General features: G+C 38.6%; 1 protein-coding gene across 1 annotated transcript in view; it reads left to right on the top strand.

Annotated features, from left to right (window-relative positions):
- The first annotated feature begins 11,118 nt into the window (after window positions 1–11,118).
- LOC140242126 (bone morphogenetic protein 2-like) overlaps window positions 11,119–25,977 on the top strand; it is a 48,492-nt gene continuing 33,633 nt past the window's right edge. Inside the window, exon 1 of the mRNA XM_072321893.1 lies at window positions 11,119–11,599. Within this exon, the coding sequence (XP_072177994.1) occupies window positions 11,119–11,599 (481 nt within the window). The remainder of the gene's footprint in view (window positions 11,600–25,977) is intronic.

The raw sequence follows: 25,977 nt of genomic DNA, 5'->3' as shown, positions 1-25,977 counted from the left end.
CTGTCAAAATGCAGGCAATTTAGGCAAACAAATCGCGAGTTGGTGAGCACGAGAGAGACGGAGAGAAAGAAAAAGAGATGGAGATGGAGAGAGAGAGAGAAGGGAGAGAGAGGGAAAGGGAGAGACGGGAGAGATCGAGGGAGAGATAGAGAGAAGGTTAGAGAGCGGAGAAATAGATAGAATGAAAAGGCGAGTGTCCTTTTTCGTTAAACGTATTCATTAGCAGTCAAGAGTAGTGAGAGTTCAAATTGATGTCAATGAGTGATGCGTTGTTGACAGAAAGAACAGTATATGATATTACATCATTAGATTGGATTACACCTACTGACTCTGGAATAAACATCATCTCATTGGATCTAAACTGTACCAACGTAGCTGCTCCTGTGTAGTTGTAAGGTTATGCACCATTGCAATATGATTTCATGCACATCCGGTCTAATCTAAATCAATTTATTACTTTTTCAATGTAGGGCTGTATTTCATAACCCTTTCCAACCCCTTTTACACTAACTGTTTAACTAATCAAAAGGGATTTACTCTTGGAAGGTGTAGAGGCGGATTATCGAATCACGATTACATCATTATTATTTATCATTTTTTTTTTTTTACATAGCATAATGTGGAGAAGCGTTGGTGTAGGGCTTGACTGAATCGAAGACAAAGCAAAAAAACAAAACAAAACAACAACAACAAACGAACAAACAAAACAAAACAAAACAAAACAAAACAAAACAAAACAAAATGTCCTAAACTTGGTAATCCCAAGAAAATGTAGTCATAATACACGCTCGAAATGCAGAAACACCAGCGCTTGTAATAACAATGTATCTAGTATCACAAAAGCGATAACGTTATAACTCCATGAAGAATTTCGTGTCTGGACAAAGAAAAAATATAATACAATATGATAATAATAAGGTTTTATTTCCCCAGGGTAGCCTCGTCAGTGTTGCCACTGCTCTACCAGAGGGCCCTGCCATTATTATTCAATTCAATTCAATTCAATTCATTTATTTCATTCTCATTTTCTTTCCAACAAAACATAACACAAGGTAAATCAGAAAATCCATCATAAGCATGTATACAGTACAAAGTGCGAAGGATTAACGATATACAACAAACTAATAGAGATGAATCATGTATACATACGGGAAAATACAAAGTTATATTTTGAGGAGAAAAAAGAGAACTGAGATGTCCACTAAAAAGCAGTGCTTGTAGATTGTGGACCACTTAAGAATTTCTTCCAAAAATACTTACTTCACATACAATTACAAATACATTACACACACACACACACACAAAAAAAAACGATTTAGACAAAATGGAACAAGCAACAGAGACGCAACATGACATGACTAAACTAAGGAGATACAATCCAACGGAATAGGACAAAAAACAAAAATAAAGGAAGAAAGGGAAAGGAAGAAAGAGAAAGAGAGAGAGAGAGAGAGAGAGGTTGGGGGGGGGGGGGGAGGGAGAGGGAGAAAAGAGAGAGAATGCCTACACGCTGAAAAGAGAAACGGAAGAGAGAATTGATGAGGTGCTTCGAACAGCTGGTGACTGCACGCAGCTGTGTAAAATTATTACCCTATAGTGTTGCCATACCAGGTACCCATTTATACACCTGGGTCGAGAGAGACATAGTGGGTGAAACATCTTGTCCAAGGACGTAAGCACTGGGCGGGATTCGAGCTCGAGTACTCCGATCGGGAGTCGGGAGTCTTATCCACTATGTCACTGCGCCTCCATTGCGCCCCCATATTAAACAAATAACCCACTACCATGAGAACTCATTCCGTCCATGTAAGAGAGCTGAATTAAGATTCTGTGGCGCCACCTATTTTGACAACACATGCACCTTCAGTCGTGCACAAATTGCTAACATCCGCTGATTCGAATCGATGACGAAACAACACAACTACTAATAATTTTAAACGTCGAGTACGACACATAACCTTGTCTTTTTTGATAAGTCGGCCTTCAGAAATGGAGATAAACCAGAAGAATTGAAGTATGGAAGTTTCATCAAAATTGAAATTTTGTTGTGCCATGTGTTTCACGAATCGTTGTTCAAAGTAACAACCACGTACGCAAACTGAAGAAGGTAATACAGTATAATGACTTAACATCACAGTTCTCATACTGACTTTCACTTAAACTTCCATATAAATTTCCATAATCTGGACCTAAAGTTGATTTCATTAAAAAAAAAAAAAATTAAAGCTAAGGTTGCGTACAAGTCGATAAGATGGGATTTACGGCACTATCGCATCGTCTACTTCGCGGTTGTGTGTATGACCAATGTTATTAATAGGTGAATAATATGTGGGACTCCGAAATTCCACAGGTTGCTTGTTCCACTTCCGATCTTAATAAGCTTTCAACCATTCCGAATGTACTCCCTTTAGCAAGGCCAATTTAAACATAGCAATGCACTTTCCTATGTGTCGTGAACTTTATGTTAGCCAGGAGACCCGCACACGTCAAAGACGATCAAAGAGAATTAGATCAAAACTTTGTGCAAAACACGAAGGCAATTTCATCCAATTATTCAATTTTGTCTATGAGGGTGACTGATATCATGAGTTAGCAAAGAGGCCTAATATATTTGGAAATGAAAACAGTAAGAGCAATGTCTGTATCGACAACTTACAAAAACAGTAAAGGAAAGTGAAATTCAATGATTTCATGTCATGAGATCATCATGACTGTAGTAACGTCGACCGTTCTTGAAGCAGATGACAGTAGTAGTAGAGTTGTTGTTGGTTTTGTGGATATTATTTTTCACCTCCTCAAGAAAAGATTTGTTCTTAGAGAGGAACCCCCGTCGTTTCTTTGTAATTGGAAAAGTGCGTTCGCAGCACAAACATCATTGTCAATACACACGTTCGCACCGCCCTTCACTCGCCCTTAATGTATTTCTCATATCAATGCACATTATCATACTATATGCAATCATTTCAATCACACTATTATGTCGGTGGTGTAGATTGCGACGGCCTTGCATCCCGGAAAACAGACGCAAATCGGTATAGGAAAAGAGATAATGACCGAACTACGTCATGTTAAAAAAAAAATATCATTTAGTTGCCAGGGCTTACATGATGTACACGTGGTTTTATTCTGTGAATGAAGTGATGAGACTGAGATACGATATGTGTGATGCTGTGAGCCCTGAATCACGTTTTCGTGGTGCGTCATTATCTCTTGCCGTCTCCGTGATGCGATGTAGAGGTTCCCGTAGAATATATTTGGGTTGTTTTTCTATGACGTTACCGTTTTCTGTCTTTTTGTGATGAAATGACGCAATACAGCGTCTAAGAACTATTTTAAGGCTTTACATGTCGGCCTTCTTAACGAGGAAACCTGAGTAATTGCTATACGACATGCTTCGAGATGCGAGGTTGGGGACGTACCAGGTCATTTTGGCTTCATAAGAACAACTTATGAAATGTTTTGTTCATTAAGATATTAAATTTAGATTGCGAACGCACTGAAGTGCTTGGAATATAGCAAAGAGCAAGGGAACAGCTGAGAAAGAATAGACACCACCAGCAGATTTGCGTCTGTATTACGTGCGTGTGAGAGAAAATATCTGAGCGTTTGCGTGCTTGTGAATGTGTGTGCGCGCGCGCGTGTGTGTGTGTGTGGGTTGGTGGGTTTTATGAACGATTTAATTCCTTATTTGTGTAATGTATGCATAATGTGTGTGTGTGTTTGTGTGTGTGTGTTTGCGTTTGTGTGTGTTGGGTTTTATTAATGATTTCATTCTAGATTTGTATAATGTTTGTGTTTGTTTTCATTAATGTTCTCATAAATGCAATTATGATTTATATGATCCAACATATTCAAGGGGTATGTTGACATACAAGTATGTCAGTATTTTCTCGTGAAGAATTTACCAGTGGGATTGATTCAAAACTGAATTATTATCCATGCTGAAGACAGAGATTATTTTCAGTAAAAATTGAAAATTCATTTGTTTGTATTTGTATTGTTTTTGTTCATGTTACACCCAGAATACATTAATTCATGAATGATTTGAATGAAATCAATAAATACGGAAAAGCAAAAAAGTGCTCGGTACGGCATGCTAATATTTGTTTATGTGTTATACAACACTAACTGGTTCTCGTCTTGACAAGAGACATATAGCAATAAAAAAAAAGAGAAAGCTATACGAATATAAACATGTAAAAAAAATGAGAATATGATTATTTAAAAAACGGTATGGAAGTTACGGATTCTGCAATGTGTTTCGCGACACCAGCCAAAAAGATTCGTTCAAATATATGATCAATGATAGTGACTGAAGTGTTCTGACAAACCGGTATAGAAAACTTAAGCACCAACTGGTGATGATTCTATTTTAGTTAGCAAGGACTGAATAGAAAGAGTGCAAGAAATTATCATATATATATATATATATATATATATATATACATATATGTATATATATATATATATATATATATATATATATATATATATATATATATATATATATATATATATGAACCACTCAACAACGATTTGTTAAAAAAAAAAGCCAACAACAACAGCAACAACGGAGTGGAAAGGCCAGGAAATAGGGTAAGTGAAAATCAGGATCATATTTTCAATCATCACTCGTACTCGAATAATGATTTGTGAAAAGTTAATACTTCGATTCCAGTTTGACGTATTTTTAAATTTCTCCAAAGGATGACATTTTCAACAATTCAGTTAACTTATACGCAATGATGGTGATTATACATCACATGGAAACCACCAAAAAAGAAAGACACACACACACACACACACACCACAGTTTGCTTCACACACAAGAAAGTACATTAAAACAAACGAGCGAATGCATTTCCAATCCCGATATTAATTGATTGACTTGCACTTGCATTCTATTTGACACTTCTCGCTGGATTTCTTTTATGCGTTTTCCTGGGACCGTATATACTGCAGAAATCTTTCTAGAGGTGGGCGAGCATGACAAGGGTATCTGATAATCCAAAGCGTGGGAGGTCTTGCACAACATTGATTGGAATTATGAATAATCCAGAACCAGGGTGGTTTCGCCCACGCCCACCTTATCATTACGTTATCCCATCTGTTGTATTGTCAGTGGAGCTGAAGTAGACGTATTAGTTCTTGGTATCTAGTTATTCAACCAAAATAGTACAGAAGGTAACTGTCGTTACGCGATGCCCAGCATTGACTTTTGGCACTTTGCGTCCCATGCTGTCTGCGAAAACTATCTGATAAACCATGCTGGCCAATCAATTACAAAGTATCTAAAAAATAAGAAAACAAAAAAGCTGGCTTCGGAAAATAGTATCAAGGGCATATCGAAACGCTTTCAGCAGGTCAAAAGAAGAGAAAGGCCAAAAGTGACGCCATTCCAAACTCTCGCGAATTTTCCCATATCCACCCACATTGCGTCCGCAGCACAGCATGCAGATCCAATTCTGGGGGTTAATGAGAACATGGCAACAAATGAAATTGATCACACCGCCTGATATGACACATCTAGGCTAATTGAGTTAGGAATTGTCTGCATCATTGCTACGGTAAGCCTTCTCTGAGCATGTTCTGAGAAATATTGTCTTTTAGTTGCTTATTGCCGCACATCAACTTACATTTATCAGTGTATATAGGACCTACTGGCATTAAGCATTTTCTTTAAAGAGGTTACGTGGGTAACGTTTTTAGTGTACTCACTGTCTACCATGTTTAGCGAGTATCCATAATCTATCATTTCTTAAGCTCCAGGGGAAAGGGGGTGGGGTGTTCAGATTGGATACTTCGCAGCTCTATTTTAGTGATCTGACTCATGTTGCTCAAAGAGATGCAATCAAACATCGTAAATCAGAATATCAAACGTAAATCGGGTATCAGCCAATCAGAATCAAGTCTTCAGAGACCTATTTTTTATTTTCTTACTTCTGTTCGATCTCGAGTTCTATCCAATAGGGACTCTGCTCTCATTATTTTTATGGCAAACGAAATGCTTTTTGAAGGTGTTTTTTTTTTTCTAAAGTATGTTTCGATACACGAACACATTTAATCCTCAGTCATACGTCACTGATTAGCTTGTTGATGACATATTTTGAACGATGAGACCGAAGGAAACTCTTTGCTTTGTATCGGTGTTTATCATAAGGCTTTATTTCATTTCCTCTTTCCCTTTCTCTTCATTACTTGATTATCGAATTACCGTTGAGGAAAAAAAAAAGGCTAAATGAACAGAGCTCAACTACCCGCCAACGTCTTTCGACCTTTTGAGCAAGGGCGTTGATTTCCAAGAAACAATCCACAAACTTCTATTTCCTTCCGTTTTACCGTATATATGTATATATTAAGAGTTTGAATGCAAAATGAAATAAGATCTTTTCAATTATATTGCACCTGTTACGTAACACGAATATAATTATTGTATATATATATATATATATATATATATATATATATATATATATCTAATATCTTCTTTGTATTTCAGCAGCTTTAATCTCAAATAGAACTGATCTCAAGATGATAAAAGTGGATATAACGGATAAACATTTAAACTCTTCATTGCATGTATATATATATATATATATATGTATATATACATATATATATATATATATTGATATACATTCATAAAACTTTATGTATATAGTTCAAAATACATACACTGAAATGCGTACAAACATTTGCGCCGAGCGTCAATACCTTCTACACTGAATTAAACTGCTTTGGGATCGTCTTTCTATACTTAAAGTAATATGTGGATGGATGGGGCTAATCATGTATTTTCCTCGATAATCAGATCATTTCATATCATACCATATTCCAAGCGTTCTTCTTCGTACCAAACCACTATATCAAGAAACTTTCAGCGATCTGGCTGATCCCACAGAGGGGACACGGATCTTTAACTTTGGTCAATTTAGCTTGCCTTCTAGCGGCTTGCCTGTTTTAGCACACTAGATCAATAATAATTGTGATTCTATTATTATCAAACAACTGAATGTAGATAATGTATGTGTGTAATTGTAAACGACATTCTTTGGCATTACTATGGACAACAGAAATGAAAAGGATTATGCATTCCACATAACCGAGCGAGCATTGGCATGCAAATGGGCGTACCATTCTGATCACTGACGTACACTTCTTTTGCTCACGCATCCCCCCCCCCCCTCCCCATTGAACGTAGGGTCATCAACCCTGATATACCCTGACGTAACGAGTTGAAGAGAAATGTAACGACAGAACCTCCTTCCTTGAACTGGTTCTGGAGGAGGACCTAAAGAGATATATAGGGACCCAGAAAGCATATTGTCCCGCCTATCCAACTCCTTTTTTGGAGCATCCACATAAACTTGTAGGGCGCAACCTATCGATTATGGTTATGTCGTATATATGGCCGAGTGGATGAGGACGTGTAACAATAAAAGCTACATGCCAGGCGTCTGTGTTTGTGGTCAAACAAAGACCCACTTAAAGTCATCCGGATTGACAAAGCTTGTCTTAAGTATGAAGTGTAGGTATATCCCTGTCAGAATAGATAGCCGGGTTCATTATTCGCTATCAAAGCACTTGATTCACAGTCCTTCAGTATGACGCAGCGATATTGTCTGTGGCGGAATATCTGCGGCCTTGTTCATCTGATCATAAACTGGCAAGTTTATGTGTACACTACGCCAGTAGAGGACATGCCCCCAGCATGGCCGTGGAATTTCTTCAGTTGTTTAGACAGGTTTACAAGTTTACATCATCTTAATTGTTTGAACCATTTCGATTTTTTTTTCTTCATTCTGTTAGTGTAATTTCACTTTTACTCACTAGCCTTTTAAACATCCAGTTCATACATACAAACTCAACACACACCGCAGACACCACTTACAGCACACACTTACCGATGGCATCGAAGTACAGTGAGAAAAAAAACCCCCACCAACAACATATTTCTGGACTTGAACAAGAGGGTTAATGGTTCGAATCCCGCAATGTGCTTTGGACAAGATGCTGTGCAACAATCACAAAGTATTGCGAATACTGCAGCATCCTTGTTCAAATCGGATCCAAGCTTGACCAGTTGACCATAGACAGGGCTGCCGTTCTCTCACAATAATTATAATAATCAAAATGCACTTCCTCCGACTGTACATTCCCCGTCAGTGACACGCTGTTTTCAAAATAAATGTCTCAATTCAATTCCATTCAATTCAATTTCAATTTTCCACTCATAAGGTGGAACATCCTCGTCAGCCTAAGGCTGGTTTTCAGAGGGGTCCACACAGGTTAAAGATACAAGCATCATACATAATTATAGCATTAAAACATATAACATAAACATATGCAAAGAACAGAGAAAAAAGAGATACTAACACCGTGGTAAGCTTGTTTTAAACACAAAAGAAGAAAAGTAAAGCAAAAATGATAACAGCAAGGTCTTCAAATACGACATTAGCAAAAATAAAGGCACGTGAGAATGACTGTAGATTGATGAGTGCAGTAAAGGAGGCTGGTATGCTCTGCCGGGTTACGCATCATACATTCAAAATTATTTCATATATTCATGTAATTGTTTTTTTTTTTTTGATATATCCAGGGAAATATCGAGAGAAACATGTCGAACTAAATCATTCCATGCAAAGCTCCTTTATATACAAATACCTTTTACCATAATCTGTTTAAAGGCGTATGACGTTGTTTAACTGCATGTCGCCCGACCTTGTGGAATAGAGCTACAAGAATTTCTTTATGCTGCATTTACCCATATATAAGAATGTGCGTGTGTGTGTGTGTGTGTGTGTGTGTGTGTGTGTGTGTGTGTGTGTGTGTGCGTGTGTGTGCGTGTGTATGTGTGTGTGAGTGTGTGCGTGTGTGTGTTTGTTTGTTTGTGTATGTGACCCCACACATTGAGGAATTGCTGTTCAATAAGCACTACAATCAAACACGGGTCTTTAAAGCTGTTCTTTAAGGTTGTTCAATAAGTATAAGGATCAAGCATGGCTCTTAAAAATGGATTCTTATTGGTTGTTAAGCTATTTTCTTCTATTCGAATTTTTGGCTACAGAACAAGTCCAGATCTTTTAATCTATTGAATGTATTATCCCTAGGTCGATAATCAGGCATATATATATCCTTGTTCCTATGTCGTTTAGACATAATGACATAGGGTGCACCAGAGTTTTTCCAATTCCAAATTATCTTAACTCCACTGTATTGACATCTGACATTAATGAAGCATCCTTTAGTGGACTATAATTTGTTGTGTAACCATCATTCGATCTCACTTTACTAAGGATCAGCTGGAACTATCCTTGGAGGATAATGTTTTTGCCGCTTACATAGTCTAATGGGAGACTTTAGTCGACAATAAATTGTCGAGCATATATTCGGAGAATATCTATTTCCAGAAGAGCATAATGACACAATGACCGCACTCCTAAGACTCCAGAAAACAGGAATTGATATAATGGCCCATTAGTTGAATTAGTAACACAAACGATGAAAAACATTAATCACACTTTGATCATTAACCAACATGTTAAGACTAGCAAGTAAATGCTTTAGCCGTGATTTACGTGAGGCCTCTTCTACCTATAAGTGGTGTTCAGTGGGTGATGTTTTGCAAACATGTAGGTATTTTTTTCTTTTGCTACCGACAGGGAAACATCAGGGTAGCGAGAAAGAGATGAGGTTAGAGGTAAGATTCCACCTCTTCCAGCTTTGTACGGCCCTTTCACGTCCGCGCCTTTCAAGACTCTTTCCGATGTCGTTAGCTTTGCTTAGTCCCTTTTCATGCTCACGCCATTAATCCAAATTAACAGATTACCGCTTCGTCCTAATTCACTCCGAAACCTTATTTAGCGGCTTTCTTCCGTCTAAATGACTCCACGGCCGAAATTGATCTCTCAATTAAGAAGCATGCCAAAAACCTGGTGGACTCTGTTACTGGATGGCTCTCCTCCCCTGGACTACCTACGGGGGACTGAAAAGACGTAGCGGCACTTTCGGCGCCTCTCCATTCGAGGGATTCGGTCTTACTTTTGTGCCTCACTTAGTTGATCACAATACCCATTGTTTCGCTTTGTTAGTCTGTTAGGGGTATCTTTCATACGCCGCAATTCTTCTGAAAGAGAGGGTTTAATGGCTCCATGCGTAGAAAGATTCAACAAGATTAGTCAGTTCTGGCAGAAACCGAAAATAGCATCTTAAATCTGTTCCAGTCCATGCAAATCTAATGCCAAGGATGTAAGACAGTGTGAAGAGGATTCATTTTCATATTTCAAGTTATTTCCCTCTCTTTGATTTGGCGGGGGGGGGGGGGGGGGGTTATTGCCAGCGTCACTCTCTCTGAATGTTGCACGTGCACTAGCAATGCATGCGTGCATGTGAGTTACAAAGCATGAAAAAAAAAGTGTAAGAGAAGTCACCTCAACACGCATGCGCCAGCGTGCGCACCGCAGACTTTGCTCCAATCGGCCAACCTCCCTGTCACTGGTTGTCTCTCCGTTTCTCTCGGCCAGTCCACCTTCTCTTTCAAGGTTACAAGGGAGGAAGACACTGCCTATATTTCGTCTGTTTGAGGCTTGCTTGATTTGACGAGTATAGCCCTTGTATATAGCCACACACGAGTAATATGCCCGTAAAACTCGCGTCTCTATCATACTCTGTCTCTGTTTCTCATCCAACTCGCACATCAACCGGCCGCTTGTACAGCGCCGTCGTCAAAAAGAGGAGCAAGCTGCAAGGAGCGTTCAGGCGCGACCAGACCATTGAATCATGCAGAGCTCCATCGATTGGCTCACACGGGACTGACTAACAAACGTTGGGCACGCATTGCAATTATCGTTGTGCGTGACAGACAACTGTTTTTCTTGATCGTTCCGTTTCTTGGTTTCCTTTTTTTTTTTGCCTGTCAGCTCGTAGCTTAGCCCTTAACTTCTTAGCCTAGGATGGCTTACCCAAAAATTTCAAGGCAGATCTGGGGCTTGTTTCTCTGATAGTCAGGCACTGGAAACGACAAAGCCAGTGACTGCAACAATAGAGTACTGCCAATGCAGTGACTGCGGAGCTCGTCCACTCACGACCTCATTGACCAGGATCGGACTTGGATGAAGCATGGTCATGCCGAACCTCGCCCTGACCACGATACGGATCTCCTTCATTCTTGTTATCCTCTCGCGAGTGACGTGCTCACGAGTCGACCTCGCCGATCACTATTCCAAGCGGCGGCGGGGCGGATCCACCTCGCACCGCTCTGCCAGGAGCGTCAGGTCGCGACACGAAACACCACCATGGGAGGAGACCGACCAGGGGTATGAAACCGACGACGACGACGACCTGGATGAGGATCACGATTACTCGGATTACTCAAATTTAGACAACGAGGAGGACGCCGAAACGCAGAGGCTATTAATGTCATTTGGTTTGACATCATTCCCGAGACCGCACCGGAGAGTGGCGGGAGAGACGCCATCCTTCATGTTGGATTTATATGAAAAATTGCAGGGGTCGCAAGACGAGCGGATAGACTCGGAGTTAACTTTAAGCAAAAAGGATACGCCAACGGCTAATACAGTGAGAAGTTTCAGGGAAAAAGGTGAGTTCATACATGAGAAAATACCATTTTGCATTGGAATTACCTGCATTGTCATCTCTCTCTCTCTCTCTCTCATCCTACTGTGTGTGTGTGTGTGTGTGTGTGTGTGTGTGTATGTGCGTGTGTAAATGATCAACAGACCAACAAACTTGCGTCCACTAGCAATATCTCCCTTCCCTCCTATAGGGTATCATTACTGCCCCTTTACATTGCACTTATTTAATCATGTCATATTTGATAAGACAAAACAGGCTGGGGATGAGATGGCGAAGCGCATATACTACATGGTAATTATGTTCACCCCATGTAAAATGACCTGGTTTGTGCTGTTGTGGCAACGGAGAAATGGATTTTAGTGTGAGAGGTTCTGATCTGAGGCGTGCGAGCGTGTGTGTGTGTGTGTGTATGTGTGTGCATCTTGTCTGTACATGATTGTGTGTGCCTGTGCGTGCGGCTTCTTAGTAAAAAAAAAAAAGAAAAAAGAAAAAAAAGGAGAAACTCAACTTGAATATGTTTTCATAAATCATGCCGACTTTGTGGTTATGTCTCTGTCATGTTTTTCTCTTGACAATACCATAATGCTGAACTTCGCGACGAATGGCTGGTCGTAGAATGGAGAGAAATGTAAAAAAAAAAAAAAAAAAATAGCTTAAACCCAGAATATTTTATGCACGGAGAGGAATGAATATCGCAGAAATTTACAACTTTATGCAGTTAATCATGGTTTGAGTGTTACAATGAGACACAAAATATGAACGGAATAAAAAAAAAAGATAGCACACCACTCGACAGAACGACGCGATGATGTCGCACACTCTAATGGCACCTAATACAACGTACTCTAATGGCACCTAATACAACGTACCCTAATCATGATCACTCCGTTATCATTGTCATATCTGATATCAACTTCAACATAATCACAGCGCAGGATATCACATACAGAACTCAAGGCATCGGAAAAATTGGACAATTTTATTCTAGAAAGACATAATGCATTAAAGGAACGACACATGTTCAGCCGTTTACATCGTTCCTTTGTTCTTTTAAAGTCGATTGACAATTTCAAACGGAGATTTTCAAACTACAAATCTCCCATGATGACCCCTCTATGTCTTTGTGACTGGTAATTTGGGAAGTCGGCACCATGCTTACATCAACGTGTGTTTTTTAACAGCTTTAAGTATCTCATCTTACAACAACACGTTTGTCTTTCTTTCTTTCTTTCTTTTTTGATTGACTTACATGTATGTTTTGAAGCTTATATCAGAGCCAGAAGTCTGAAATATTGTGATTCAAAATCAAAACTTTTGATCTCTTTCGTATGTATGTTATCATCATCCCGCCTTTCCGCCTTTCCTGGATCAGTTAGCGCAATGCAAAGTTTCCAAAGTAATAAACACCATCATTAGCACCATCAAAGTGGAGCCTGTATACTCCATATACCTACTAGCATCAGCTATATAAGCAATCTCACACGAGGCCGTTTGCACCACGGCAGATATCCTCTTATAGTATGTGCCTCGGCAGCTAGAGAGAGAAAGCAGTGTGCATTCTATCCTAGCTTAAGGACATAATCGCCCTATAGACCGAAATTCGACAAAGGGTCAGATGTATGCCAGTTTAAAAAAAAAAACGTGCAAGCCATTCTGAGAGACCCCTAAAATGTAACTGAAGACGAGGCGAAGCATCCAGCCTAATATCTCAGTAACCCGTCATGGAGACTCTCCTATAGTCTGATGAACTGATTTTGCATGACACAGAATAAAAAGAGAGAATAGTGACGTCTCTTTCATTCTTTTTGTCTCTCCGCCTGTTTATAATCTTAGGGTATAATGAGTATAAAAAGGAGTATGTCTAAATTTCTTTGAAGTACGACTAATGAAGTCGAATCTTGTGCTCCCTAGATAATCTGACAGTTGGACGCGCAGCTTGCTGTTTAATACCGGTAATCGTTCATGTTTTATCTGTGTAGACAGATGGAAGCATTTAATTGCACCAGCTGTCATAGTGAAATTGATGTATTTATCCGTACGCTATTACAATTGAAAGTCAAAAGCGCGCATGACCTTGAAATTCTAACCCTAACATGAAAAATTGATGAAAAAATGGTAAAAGACAACAATACCAACAGCTAAAAAGCAAAAGTTGCCAGTACTAGCGTCATTGAAAATGACATTCAACATTATATCACACACACACACACACACACACACACACACACACACACGCACACAAGAAAAAGAAAACAGCCACAAACCTATATTGAATTTCGAGAACTATTTTCACCATTGCCACTATTATAGTACTACAGCAACAATTATTACTATTCCCCCATTTTAACATCCACTGTACTACCACTCCAGATTTACTATTATTGCTATAACTGCTACGTTTTAATATTCCTTCTTCTACTGAACCTAATACCACTGATAGTAATTAATATGCCTCATTCCCAATTTACTGTGCTAATCAACTGACCAAATTGATAATAATAGTATCAGTGTTAAATTCACATCAACTACTATAACTTTAACTGCAGTCATAATATAGTGCTTTTATTACTGCGTTTAAATTCTATTTTTGTCCCTTATTCGACATGTACTGATATTACGATAATCACTGTTACAACAGTTGCTTCTACTTCTACTACTACTACTACTACTACTACTACTACTACTACTAGTAGTAGTAGTAGTCAGTGACGGATCCAGGCGGAGGCGCACCGGGCCTGCGCCCACTATATATATATATATATATATATATATATATATATATATATATATATATATATGGGTTTTTTTTTTTTGTTAAGACAAAAAAAAAAAAAGAATGAGCGGGCGTGCGCCCCCTTTAATTTTGTAAAGACGCCCCCTCTTTACGGAATTCCTGGATCCGCCCCTGTTAGTAGTAGTTGTAATAGTAGTAGTAGCTACTACTACTACAACTATGTCTACTACGTAGTAGTAGTTGTAGTTGTAGTTGTAGTTGTAGTAGTAGTTGTAGTAGTCGTAGTAGTTGTAGTAGTAGAAGTAAAAGTAGAAGTAATAGTAGTAATAGTCATGGCAAGAGTAGTAGTACTATAACTATTATCATTACTACATCTACGATGTTACTACACTGCTACTCCCGCTACTGGGTCTATGGTAATACTGCTATCATTTCAACTACTATACCACTACTGCTACCATTACTAATACTCTTACTATTAACTATATCATTATTACTCTTACCATCAATATCACTATAAATATTACGATTACTATCACTATTACCATCACTATAACTATTTCTACTGCTACTCCTACTACCACCATTACTACTATGACTAATATCGTGACTAGTTTTATTACTACTGTTTATCTTCTACTGTTACCACTACTACAACCGGTATAAGTTTTAATACCATTACTTCAAGCTCTTCCGCTATAAGTACACACCTCAAGTTGCCAGTGTGATGGAGTAGGAGTTCAGTGCACGCTAACAGGCACCACAGTAACCTGACGCCAAATTTTCATGGTTTGTATAAGGAAATATGTTCGAAGGTATACTAACCATGCTGTAAATGAGGAAGTGGATACATTACTTCGATTTTTCATATGATATCCCCGTAATATTTCCCTTTTCTATGAATGATAGAAGATTCGTTAAGGTTGTTATGTTCAAATGGGCTTCACATTGCGTGTAAACGGGTTTTTCGTCTATTCTCTTCCCCTCCCCCCACATAAGTTTCGATATTGATCCAAGATAAATCCCTCTCATTGAATGGCTACATTGAAAGTATTGTATCATGTGCATAATCAAGCTTAAAAAAGCGTGAAAATGGTAAAACAATATTGACGAGGTTATTCAAGTGCAATTTCGAAGTTCATTTGCTGTGCATGGCAGTAAACAAGCCCCGTGGCTGAGCTGATAAAAGTGCTTCTTTGACTGGGTCAGTGCCTTTGTAAGGGGGTTAGAAAAAGAAAAGCGAAAATTCCTTTGTCGAGGCGTGCTCCAGGCATATTCACCCACACAAGCAAAATAGACGCATTCCATGCATTGAAATTGTAGCAATGATTTGACTTAATCAGACAGACAGATAGAGAGAAAAAAAATCGCGATTGATCTGATATTTATGCATAAACTAGACTGCGGGTAAATATTTGTGTGTCATGTATATACACCATTTGCAAATAAACATCTCTTGGCATGATAGAAGAGAAGTTAGAATCATTATGCATCAGGTTTGTAGAGCTGAAAAGGACCTCAAAAGAGATTGATTGATGGAAAATCCAAGAGGATGAACGTTTTAGCATACTCGAGGAATGTTCTCCTACTTTTTTTTCATCAAATATATCTTAATCTTAATGATATAGTCGTTCTACTGTAGGTGTTATGTCCTAACTGGCCTACAGCTGATGTTGATGTGGTCAACTTATTACCAAGCCAGCTTATCCCTTCTTCCATGGTATATTAATGGCTATCATGCCGGAGGCCAGTTAGGACATAACTTCTACAGTAGAACGACTATATTATCTTTAAAATATGATGAAAAAGATGAAAACGTTTCTCAAGTATGCTAAAACGGTCATCCTCTTGAATTTTCCATCAATCAATCTCTTTTGAAGTCATCTTTAGCTCTGCAAACCTGATGCATAATGATTCTTGCTGTCTCTTCTATCACACCAACAGATCAGCTGGTCCTGGTTTGGCGATATTCATACGCAACCCAAGATGCATTGCTTCATCGTAACTCACTTGAAGGATCTGTGCTACAATGATCATTGCAATCATGCAGTTGACACATCTGAATGTCACTATACATATCTTATCTCGCAGACGGAGTAGATAGAGCTGGTAACTTACTGAATCACATCGAAATCTACAAATATTTGCTAATTCAAAAGAGGAACATGAACTATCTTTTAAAGCGTATAGCCAGCTTTAGAATCAGTTACAAAGTTAGTCGTTATGAGGCTTTTAATAATTCTACAACAAAAGCAATTATGAAAAAAAAGACAGTTATGGGTCAAAAATGATAAAAGAAAAGATACAGTACATAACCAAACCACAGAAACGTGTTTTCTGGGGCTTAGAGCAGTCGAGACCTCTTCGAAACCTATAGTAGTAATTAATTGATTGAATGATTGATTTTATTTCTGAATTTCTTTTTCATACAGAAATGAAAAACAAAGTAAATTGAACAAACTAAATGTGAGTACAATATCATTTTTTGAAAATAAATTTATGAGGATCATGATAATTGTCGTCCTCACGCTGATTAGGACAGTCCGATAAATTTTATGCCAGTTTGGAAAGGCCTACGCAGCTGAGAAATGAGTTCTAGCTATCAAAATGATATAGGAGTAATGTGGCTCAAACCAATTACATGTCATTTTCCATATATGTCAAATCAACATTCATTTTATGATGACAAATTATAACACATTAGGCCATCACAATAAGCATCCCTCTTGATAAAGACAGACCCCAACAGTGAGAAACACGTCGTGTCATGGCGCCAGCTACCTCCAAAGGTTGCACCACTAATATTCAAGTCTTAGCTTTACAACATGTCAAGTGTGGTACGCAGCTACACTGCAAGTAGCGAAGATTTTGTTTAGAAGCGTTATTAGTATTGCATTTAATGAAGTACACATACACTGTACAAAGTCGGATGAGTTGTAAGTCCGACTATGATTAGATGGAACGGTGGTCATCATAATCAAGGTGCCATTTTGTTAGTTTGTTTCATTTTTCATCTGAGAATATGGCTTGAATAACCCATTATTTAGCTGCACTAGCTGGTCTTCCATGGGGTCCAGTTGGAAGTGATCGAGGTGCAGTATGGGCCACTTCACCGGGTTGTGCACCCTATAGCTCTTTGTGATGAATGAATGAAGCCGGAACTTTAACGTGCACGAGTTGTGACTCTCTCACAGACGGGACCTCCATTTTATGTCCTATCATAGGGATATGCTGTTGTGCTTCTTCATCTTAATGATCACACGCATGATTGTTCAGCTAGACTTGGGAATCGAACCCGAGTCATTTGGTTGGGAGGCAGACGCGCTACCGACTGAGCCGAATCAGTGTTGGGGAAATATTACCAACATGAATTACCATATTCATTGGAAAAGTCCAGTATTCCATTACCTGAATGTCTAAACCATGCACATCAGATGCCCGATAACTTTGCCATTTATTTTAGAGGTCATATTTGGTGCTTTCCAAAGTTATTCTCTAATTGCAAGCTATACCTTTTGCTTGAGAAAACAAAACTGGCAAGTAGTGTCAATGAATTGTTTATATTTGCATTTCGAGCAAGATGCCCAAATGATGATGTATAAATACACAGCGTCTGAATTGAATGAAAACGCATTTCGTTATCTTGCAATCTGTTTTCATTTAAGTCCAGTCATTTTCTTCTATCACTCGTCACAAAGTCTTATTCAACTTTGTGTACTGTTCGCTTGCTTTGTTTTACCTCCGTTGGGATCTGTTTGTATCTTGTCGGAATCTGGGGGGAGAGCAAAAATTATTTTCCCTTCTCTGCTTTTTTTTTTCCACGGGTTCAAATGCTGTCATCAAATGTATTTAGGGAGTTCTGGTCATGCTTAGCACCTCCCAATGTTTTTACTCAGGAGAATCAGTCATCGGCTGTTCTTAAAGTAAGGTGATGGAGTCACGTAAACACGGAAGAAAGGGAAGGGAAGTGTGCGGCAAGGGGTGGAAGATGTGGGTCACCGCACTAAGCGCCGCAGAAATGGAGAGGTACAAAGAGATTTTGGCGCAGTCAACTTGCGGTAGAGCTGGGCGGGGCTTGACGATCCCCTCTACTTCTTTCCACTTGTATTTTTGATAAATTTGTTCCTAAAAAGCAACTCGTATCAAGACTATCACTATTCCCAAACACGCACAAAACATGAAAATGTAACTGTATACCTTTGTAGGACAACGAAACATGGTGAAGTGTGTGCGAGTGATATATACTTTGACAAACTTCCAAGACATCTTGCAGTACGTTTTATACCAAATTTGTATCCGTAGAATTAACAAAGGAAAGTCTGTTCAGAGATTTTTTAAACGAAGTCAGCATTTTTTTTTTTTTTACCGTGAAGACATCAGTATACTATAAACATAGTGACTCCTTATGTACAACGTATTATGATTAATGGCAACCTGCACAACGTCCAAGTTTATATTGGTAATCAAAGTAAGATCAGACGAACAGAATGGTAAAAGTTTCCATTAAAATCGGACATAAAATGAGGGGGTCAGGGAATCTTGGGAATTTAAATATTTTGACAGAAGAATGATGTTGGTTGCAATCACGCTGGAAACGCAATTACGCCATCAGTTCACAAATCTTTAATTGATTTGGTCAATGATTTAGCAACTACAACATATCAAATCAAATTCAATCCAATTTAACTTCATTTCATTTCTTTTCATTTCATTTCATTTCCTTCCATTCCATTCCATTCCGCCCCGTTTCATTACACAAAAGTTGGTTCCAATTTGTTCATTATTTGAAACAATATTATATGGACTACAGTGGAAAACATATATGTATGGAAAAAAGTTATACTGTAATCATATTTTAATGGAATTGAAACAAATGAAATGAAGATAAAATGGAATGAAATAAAAGGAAAGGAAATAGCTAAACGAGGTTATCCTGCAGGAAGGTACTGAATAAATCGGTCTCTGGTACATGTCTCAATTCACTAAACAACTCCTTTTCAAGAGAGGTTTACGACTAAACAACATTCAACTCCTAGAAACTTTACGTCATTAAGATTGGGTAGAAATCTTGATGTTAACAGAAATTGTTAGACTTCAAAAGCATTAGTTCTTCTGAATATATACTTTTCATTTCTATTGGCTAATCAAATTAATGTTTAAATGGAAGTAGACATAAGTAGACATTATATCATACAGGCACTCCACGGAATAAATGTATTCTTAGTAGAAATAAGGTGGAAACTTGTAAATGCAAATAAAAAGTTATTCATGTTATTTGCGTTTGTAAATGCTACATCGCTTAATGGAACTCAACGAAAACGTTTATACCGTCCTCAATAGGCCTTAACTTGTGAGCTTTCAGCATTTCGCTAATTCATTATTCTTTATCCGACCCTACGCACGAATGACACAAAATCGTCGAAACGATATACCATGCACCCCTCCGATGCCATCAGGAAAGAAACCCAGAGTGGCATTACATTTGACAAGTGCCACGCCCGAAATCTCTGATGAAAGGGAGCCCTTACTACGACCCGTTCAGAAATGTGTGTCTATGGAAAGGAAGTTTTATCCAGATGTGTGATCATGGTTATTCTACAAAGGGTATTTCATAATTATATAGGGTATTACAGCAGAAAGAAAATTCCCACAGTCCAGTTTACCGGACAGTTGCCCCAAGTGTATTTCATGGATATGTACAAACGTCTTTTAATGAAGAAATGTGATGCACGGTTGCTTTAAAATGACTATTCTACTCCTAAATTTCCTTCTAGATTATCATCACTAGAGGATATATTTTTTTAATTGCTTTGCTAAAGACTTTGTTTGGAATCATGTTAAGAGTACATCACTTTTTTTCCCAATTCATTCCCCCGTTTTTTTAAATCTTAATTTCCAAACAATGTACATAAAGATCACAAAAAATAGTAATGCATCTTATGTGACATAGTATCACATACATCTTACATAGAAACGCATCTTGTTTCATTACGAACTGGAAATGAAATTGTGAAGGGATGCTAAATAGCGAACTCGTTTAATGCGGTCCTCTCGCTCACGGTACATTGTTACAATTTGTTATACAAAACTTCTATAAGTAAACATAAAACAAATTAACTAGTGCAAAATGCGTTTGCCACTACATAAATATGGCCCTGCACCAGCAGATACGAGGTAATAAACTATTGTATTTAGACACTTGGCACCATGGAACAAGTTGCTCCCTCCTAAAATAGTGTAGTTGGGCTTAAGACACCATAACTAAGAGGTTCGTTTGTACGAGTGCTGATGATGTGATTTACCGTGCCACTCCGCGGACAGGCAGCTAACGTGACGAGAATCCCTAATTTCTCTTTCGTTACGTTGGTGGTTTTTGTAGTCTATAGCCCAAGAGGCTTAAAAGTGTCTGATATGTCAGGGATGAATGAAAAAAATATAATCTCCCAGAATTTACCTCATCAGGTCAATAGACGCTGCTCCTTTTATTCCTCACAGACAAGAGAAAGAGAAAGAGAGAAAAGGGGGGAGACGTTAACATCGAGGTGAATGAAAATGTAACAGAATGCTGTACACGGGCGAAATCAGGTAAGGCGCAGTGTTCCGCTTCGAGGAAGCTTAAGAACCGTTTTTTTTAAATTCATCCTTCTCCTCCTCCTCCTCCTCTCCTCTTATTTTCTTCTTCTTCCTCCTCTTTTACTTCTTCTTCTTCTTTCTTCTTTTTGTTCTTCTTTTTTCTTCTTCTTTATCGCCTCTCTTCCTTGTCTTTTTTCTATTCTTCTTTCACTTCTCCATCCTTGTTGCTTCTGCATGGGGTTGCTCTTCCTAAATAATGCACCCATCAGTCCAGCAAAAGTAAAAAAGGGAAAAGAAAAAAAAAAGGTGCAAAATCTATTTAATCGGCAACGCGTAAAGAGGGACCAGACGCATATAATTTAAACAGATTTCATTTATTACTCTCACCTCTTGTACCTCCACAATAAATTCATTCAATTTTGTTGTCATGAGGAGCGATCGCTGTAATAGCCACGATTTAAACAACTGGCTCTTGATCACGAGGTCCTCAGTTCGACACTCACGCCGCTGCGCTGGCCACAGTGGTTTCGAGCCCTTTGGTGCTTTACTGAAAGGGGCTCCACGCCGACAGCCCCCATGGTTGCTAGCTAAATCCAATGTTACTGCCTCAGTGGCCGCGTGAAATGAATCCAGACTTACCTCAAGCAACTGATGCTCAAATATAACACCATCGCCAATGTCATCAGAAAACAGACGAGATAGTGATCTAATGTAACAACTGTGCCATTGCATGGGCGTACCATGACTTATGGATATAGATAAAATGCATAAAAAGTGCTTTTATTGACCCATAATTATCACATGAGAACCACTGTCTGGGTCACGTGTGTGCTTATGTGTTTGTGTGTGTGTGTGTGTGTGTGTGTGTGCGTGTGTTGCCATCACATCTCTTTCGCGCTGATAAAAATCATCACCATCATCAGCATCAACAACAACAAACTTGAAAGGAAAGGAGTGAAAAAATAGGATATTATATTATGATTGCTCGATTTGACCCCTCCACCCCCCCCCCCCCAAAAAAAAGGACCTTTTTTTTCTGGTTTTGCTAGCCTCATCTTTTTCTTAGTGTACTCAGAATATAATTACTTACTTTTCATCCTTGGAAATACTTCTGTGTCAAAGACTGAAGTAAATTGTGGCAGTTTTTGATACGTAAGATTGCTGAAACAAGGTAGCATCAATCCAAGAGAAGTATTCAATAACAACTATTCAACGTGCAGTATTCTTTGGCTGCAATGCTATTCCCTTGCTCAGTGCTCATTAGCTGGGGCTAGAAATGGCATTCTATATAAAGTCACTTGTGCTTTGGGACCTCCATCAATGGATCTCAAGATGCGAATTCCAAAAGAGATAAAGCAACTCACAAGAGTGATTAAAGCATTATTAGATAACACGAATGGAGGAATCTGCGAACTCGACAGCATCCGCATAAGTACAAAGACGAACTAATAAGGCCTTTGAGAGTAAATTATTAGTGTGGGCGGTGAGTATGGAATGTAAATCACATATAAATAAACATGCATACATAGTACATTGTACTTGCGTATATGTTCATATGATAAAATCATATATATATATATATATATATATATATATATATATATAGTTAAAACATTCGTGTTTAATGACAGATAATTAAAACCTAAAGATGTGGAGCAAGACAAAAGGATTAAACTGCTTCAAGATTTGTGAACTTTGAGAATGGGCAAAAAGTCCTTTTGAGTGGGCATTGTAGTATTCATGCAAGGGGAATTGAGTGAGATGAAGAGTTATGTTACCATTTGTAAATTTTCGACAATTCGAATTGATCACAAATATGACTAGTTCTGGGGTTTGTTTTATTCTTTTTATAGTCTTATAGCACGTGTAACTTTCATGAACAACTCACTTTGGACAAGGGAACTCTCTAAATTCCTTAGATTGGAAATCAACCCATGAGATTATGGTTAGGGACAAACCCAAAATAAGACTGAGAAAATAGATTGATTTCTAAATCTATTAGATTTAGATTTCAATTCAATTTTTGATTTGACCCTCATCTCAGCCTAAGAGAGAAAATACCTTAAAGGGTTCCATCTTCGAAGTGAAAAAAGGAGGAAACTCCAGAAAGAATAAAAACACCATTGTTGATGATACGGGAAGCTATGACACGACATGGACGCTGATAAACAACAGGAGATGTGTGGTCATGTTCAGTCTATATAAATGCCTCGCAGTCTTGCCCCCGTCTTGAGCTCCCAACCAGAGCTACGGGACAGCAGTTGATATACCATCTTGGAATATATCTCAAAGTCAATTAACGTGTGTATTTTAGTCAGCTGTGTGTCAACCGGTCCGTTATGATTTGAAATTAATGTGAGGAAAGAAAGAGAGTGAGAGAGAGGACGGGAGTGGGAACCGTAGACCGGCGCCAAGCCGCTACTGCTTCGTCAGTTTTCCCGTCTGCTTCATGTTTGTTCTGTCTACCAAATTCGCTTTCATGCCACTAATGAGGGAGGGGGATGAATTGAAACAAGTCAGGTTCCACATAGGTGGAAATGATTTCCAATCGATCATTCTGTCAGACGTCAATTCAATTGGTGGGTTCTTTTTTGTTTTTTGGTCTGACGTCACACAAAAATCCATTTTTTTTTTCATCCCAAAGGCTCACCTATTAGCGAAAGTTTGATCAAATGCTACCGGGATTGGCCAGTCTCTGCCCCGACTTTAGCGGACATCACACTCTTCCCATTGGATTGTTCAAAGCATTCGATTTTTCCTACGCAGACTCGACTGAATATAGTGCATGTCTTTAGTTGCTTGAGCCCTGAATGTCGCTCTTCTATTTCAAGAAAAATAACATACATGTAGGTGCATTTCTTGGAATGCCCTGACTTCAGCTTAGTAAAACTCCTGTATAGTTACAGCCAAAGTTACAGCCTTCGCACCCCTTAAGTTGATCCTGGTTAGATGTAATCGGATTAATCAATTAATACATTTTTCCCTCTTAAAGACCCGAATATACCGCGTGAGTAATCTGATCCCAATGCAATGCAAACTTTTTTTTTCTTTTTGCAGCGAAACGGATTAAGCGTGTTGGAATTGCGAGAACGTATTCTGCAAGAGTGATCTAATCGCTTCTCTAAAGGCAAATATAAAACTTTGCACCATGATGGCTTTAACCAATTTGTAGGCATCACATTACAAATTATCTACAGACATCATGTGTTGAGAAATAAATCCCAACTTGCTGGAATTCCGTATTGTCGCCAGGTTACAAGGTAAACCCGTATCTACCGGTTCTTTGAATACTCACTGTGGGGCAAAAACTCATATCCTGCATAGCTCTGAAAATAAAGGAACGTTTTAAGAAATCATTGACCAGTCACCTAAACACTTTGTTTCTGATTATTGATCCCACCATATTCGTAGTGTAAACGCCTGCCTTTTCGATATATTTGCCAAAAAAAAAAAAAAAAAATGAGGCGAACAAGAAAAGGCACGAGCAGCGAAAAAAAAATGAAAAAAAAAAAAACCAACCTACCACCTGTAAACCGAACCGCTTTGCAGTATCGATTCCGTTTTCGAGTTCGCTGTCATCAACCCAAAAAGGAAAAAAAGGGGAAAAAAAGAAAGAAAAACAAGTTTTCGTCTGAGTTCGTATTTCTCACGATGCGCCGTTTCGTGACACGACGTAGGCTAGGACACGTCTGTGAGTGAGGCATAGCAGTGTAGCAGCCGACCTGGGGTCGCTTTGCCCACGGTGGTCATTAAGACGACTGGGCGATTACCCATCATTAGCGTAGAAAGGTGCGCGAGATAGCATCAAATTGGGACTCCCGCTATTCAGGGAGCGTGTCTGATAACATCGTACACCGATTGGCATCCTTTGCGGAGTTTGTAAATTGATTCGATTCAACGAGAGGAGGAGGGGAAAAAAAGAAGCTATTTGTTGCGACTCTTTTAAAAGATGTTTGTGAAATTTTGAGGTCACTCCAAAGTTGTCGATGGGATTTTTAAACTCTTTTGACATTTCAGATTGAATATAAGAACTTGACAAAAGTCTCCTAACACTACAATACACGATAATTAATCTGCGTGATTCAAGACGGCGATTATGATATCAATAGTGGCTCGGAGTAAAGATGCGTGGATTTGTCAGACAGAATATTCACACACTTTGCGAAGTGGATTGGTCAGGTATACGATAGCAGCAAAACCTGCGGTGAAGCCGGTATGGGGTTGAGATGACTTCTTAGCCTCAATGTAGATGCTGAAGATATGATGTATACAGAGGTATAACGTGTGCATTGCGCGTGCAGGGGGGCAAGTACTTCATGCCGAACAATGCAAAGTCGCTGCGGGGTGATTTTATGTCGCCTCGAAAGTTTCCGCGCGGTAATTTTGTTCTGGACGGGGTAGCGTACTCCGTACAAAACAAGCAGTTTTCAATACATTCACCGGGATACAAGTAGATCGCATGCAGACAACATTTAATTACCAACGCACGATTATTCTGTATAGCATTGTAGTTGCACGGGGAAATAACCCCTCCAATCTGTGCTGCAGTTGAGTTGACTAGAGTATAATAAGAGTAAAATCAAATGATCGTAAAAATGATGATATTTGGAAGTCTTAAGTGTTTTCGTGTATATTCGTTAACATGGATACCGGTCACAATCTTCTAATATTATGCAAATTAGACAAGGAAATATGCAAATACTGTCTGACCGTAGTTTACAGGGTTTTTTTGTACGAAATCATGATCGAATTGATTGGATTGACTGAAGATGAAATTAAATTGAGAATTGTAAACACGCAAATGGGAAAGTTGATGCGACAATATTGTACAACTTATGTTTTCGTTAATAAGTCAACAACTACATAACTCATCACCGTGTAATAATTTTTGTTGCGGTAACACTACAAAAAATGATAGGAATGAAACAATTCAGTGTTTGTTTTGTTTTCTTTACTTTAGGTTTAGAACACATTGCACTCAAGTCCATTAGATACTTGTGACCATTTTTACAGCTTCTTGAAAAGTTATACAACTTGAAACACCATAGCAATCGATTTTTTTTTTCTGATTAGAC

This window comes from Diadema setosum, chromosome 18 (genome assembly GCF_964275005.1).
Source record: "Diadema setosum chromosome 18, eeDiaSeto1, whole genome shotgun sequence".
Taxonomy (NCBI): Eukaryota; Metazoa; Echinodermata; class Echinoidea; order Diadematoida; family Diadematidae; genus Diadema; species Diadema setosum.
Note: the sequence above shows the minus strand (reverse complement) of the source record. Positions and strands in the feature narration are given on the sequence as shown.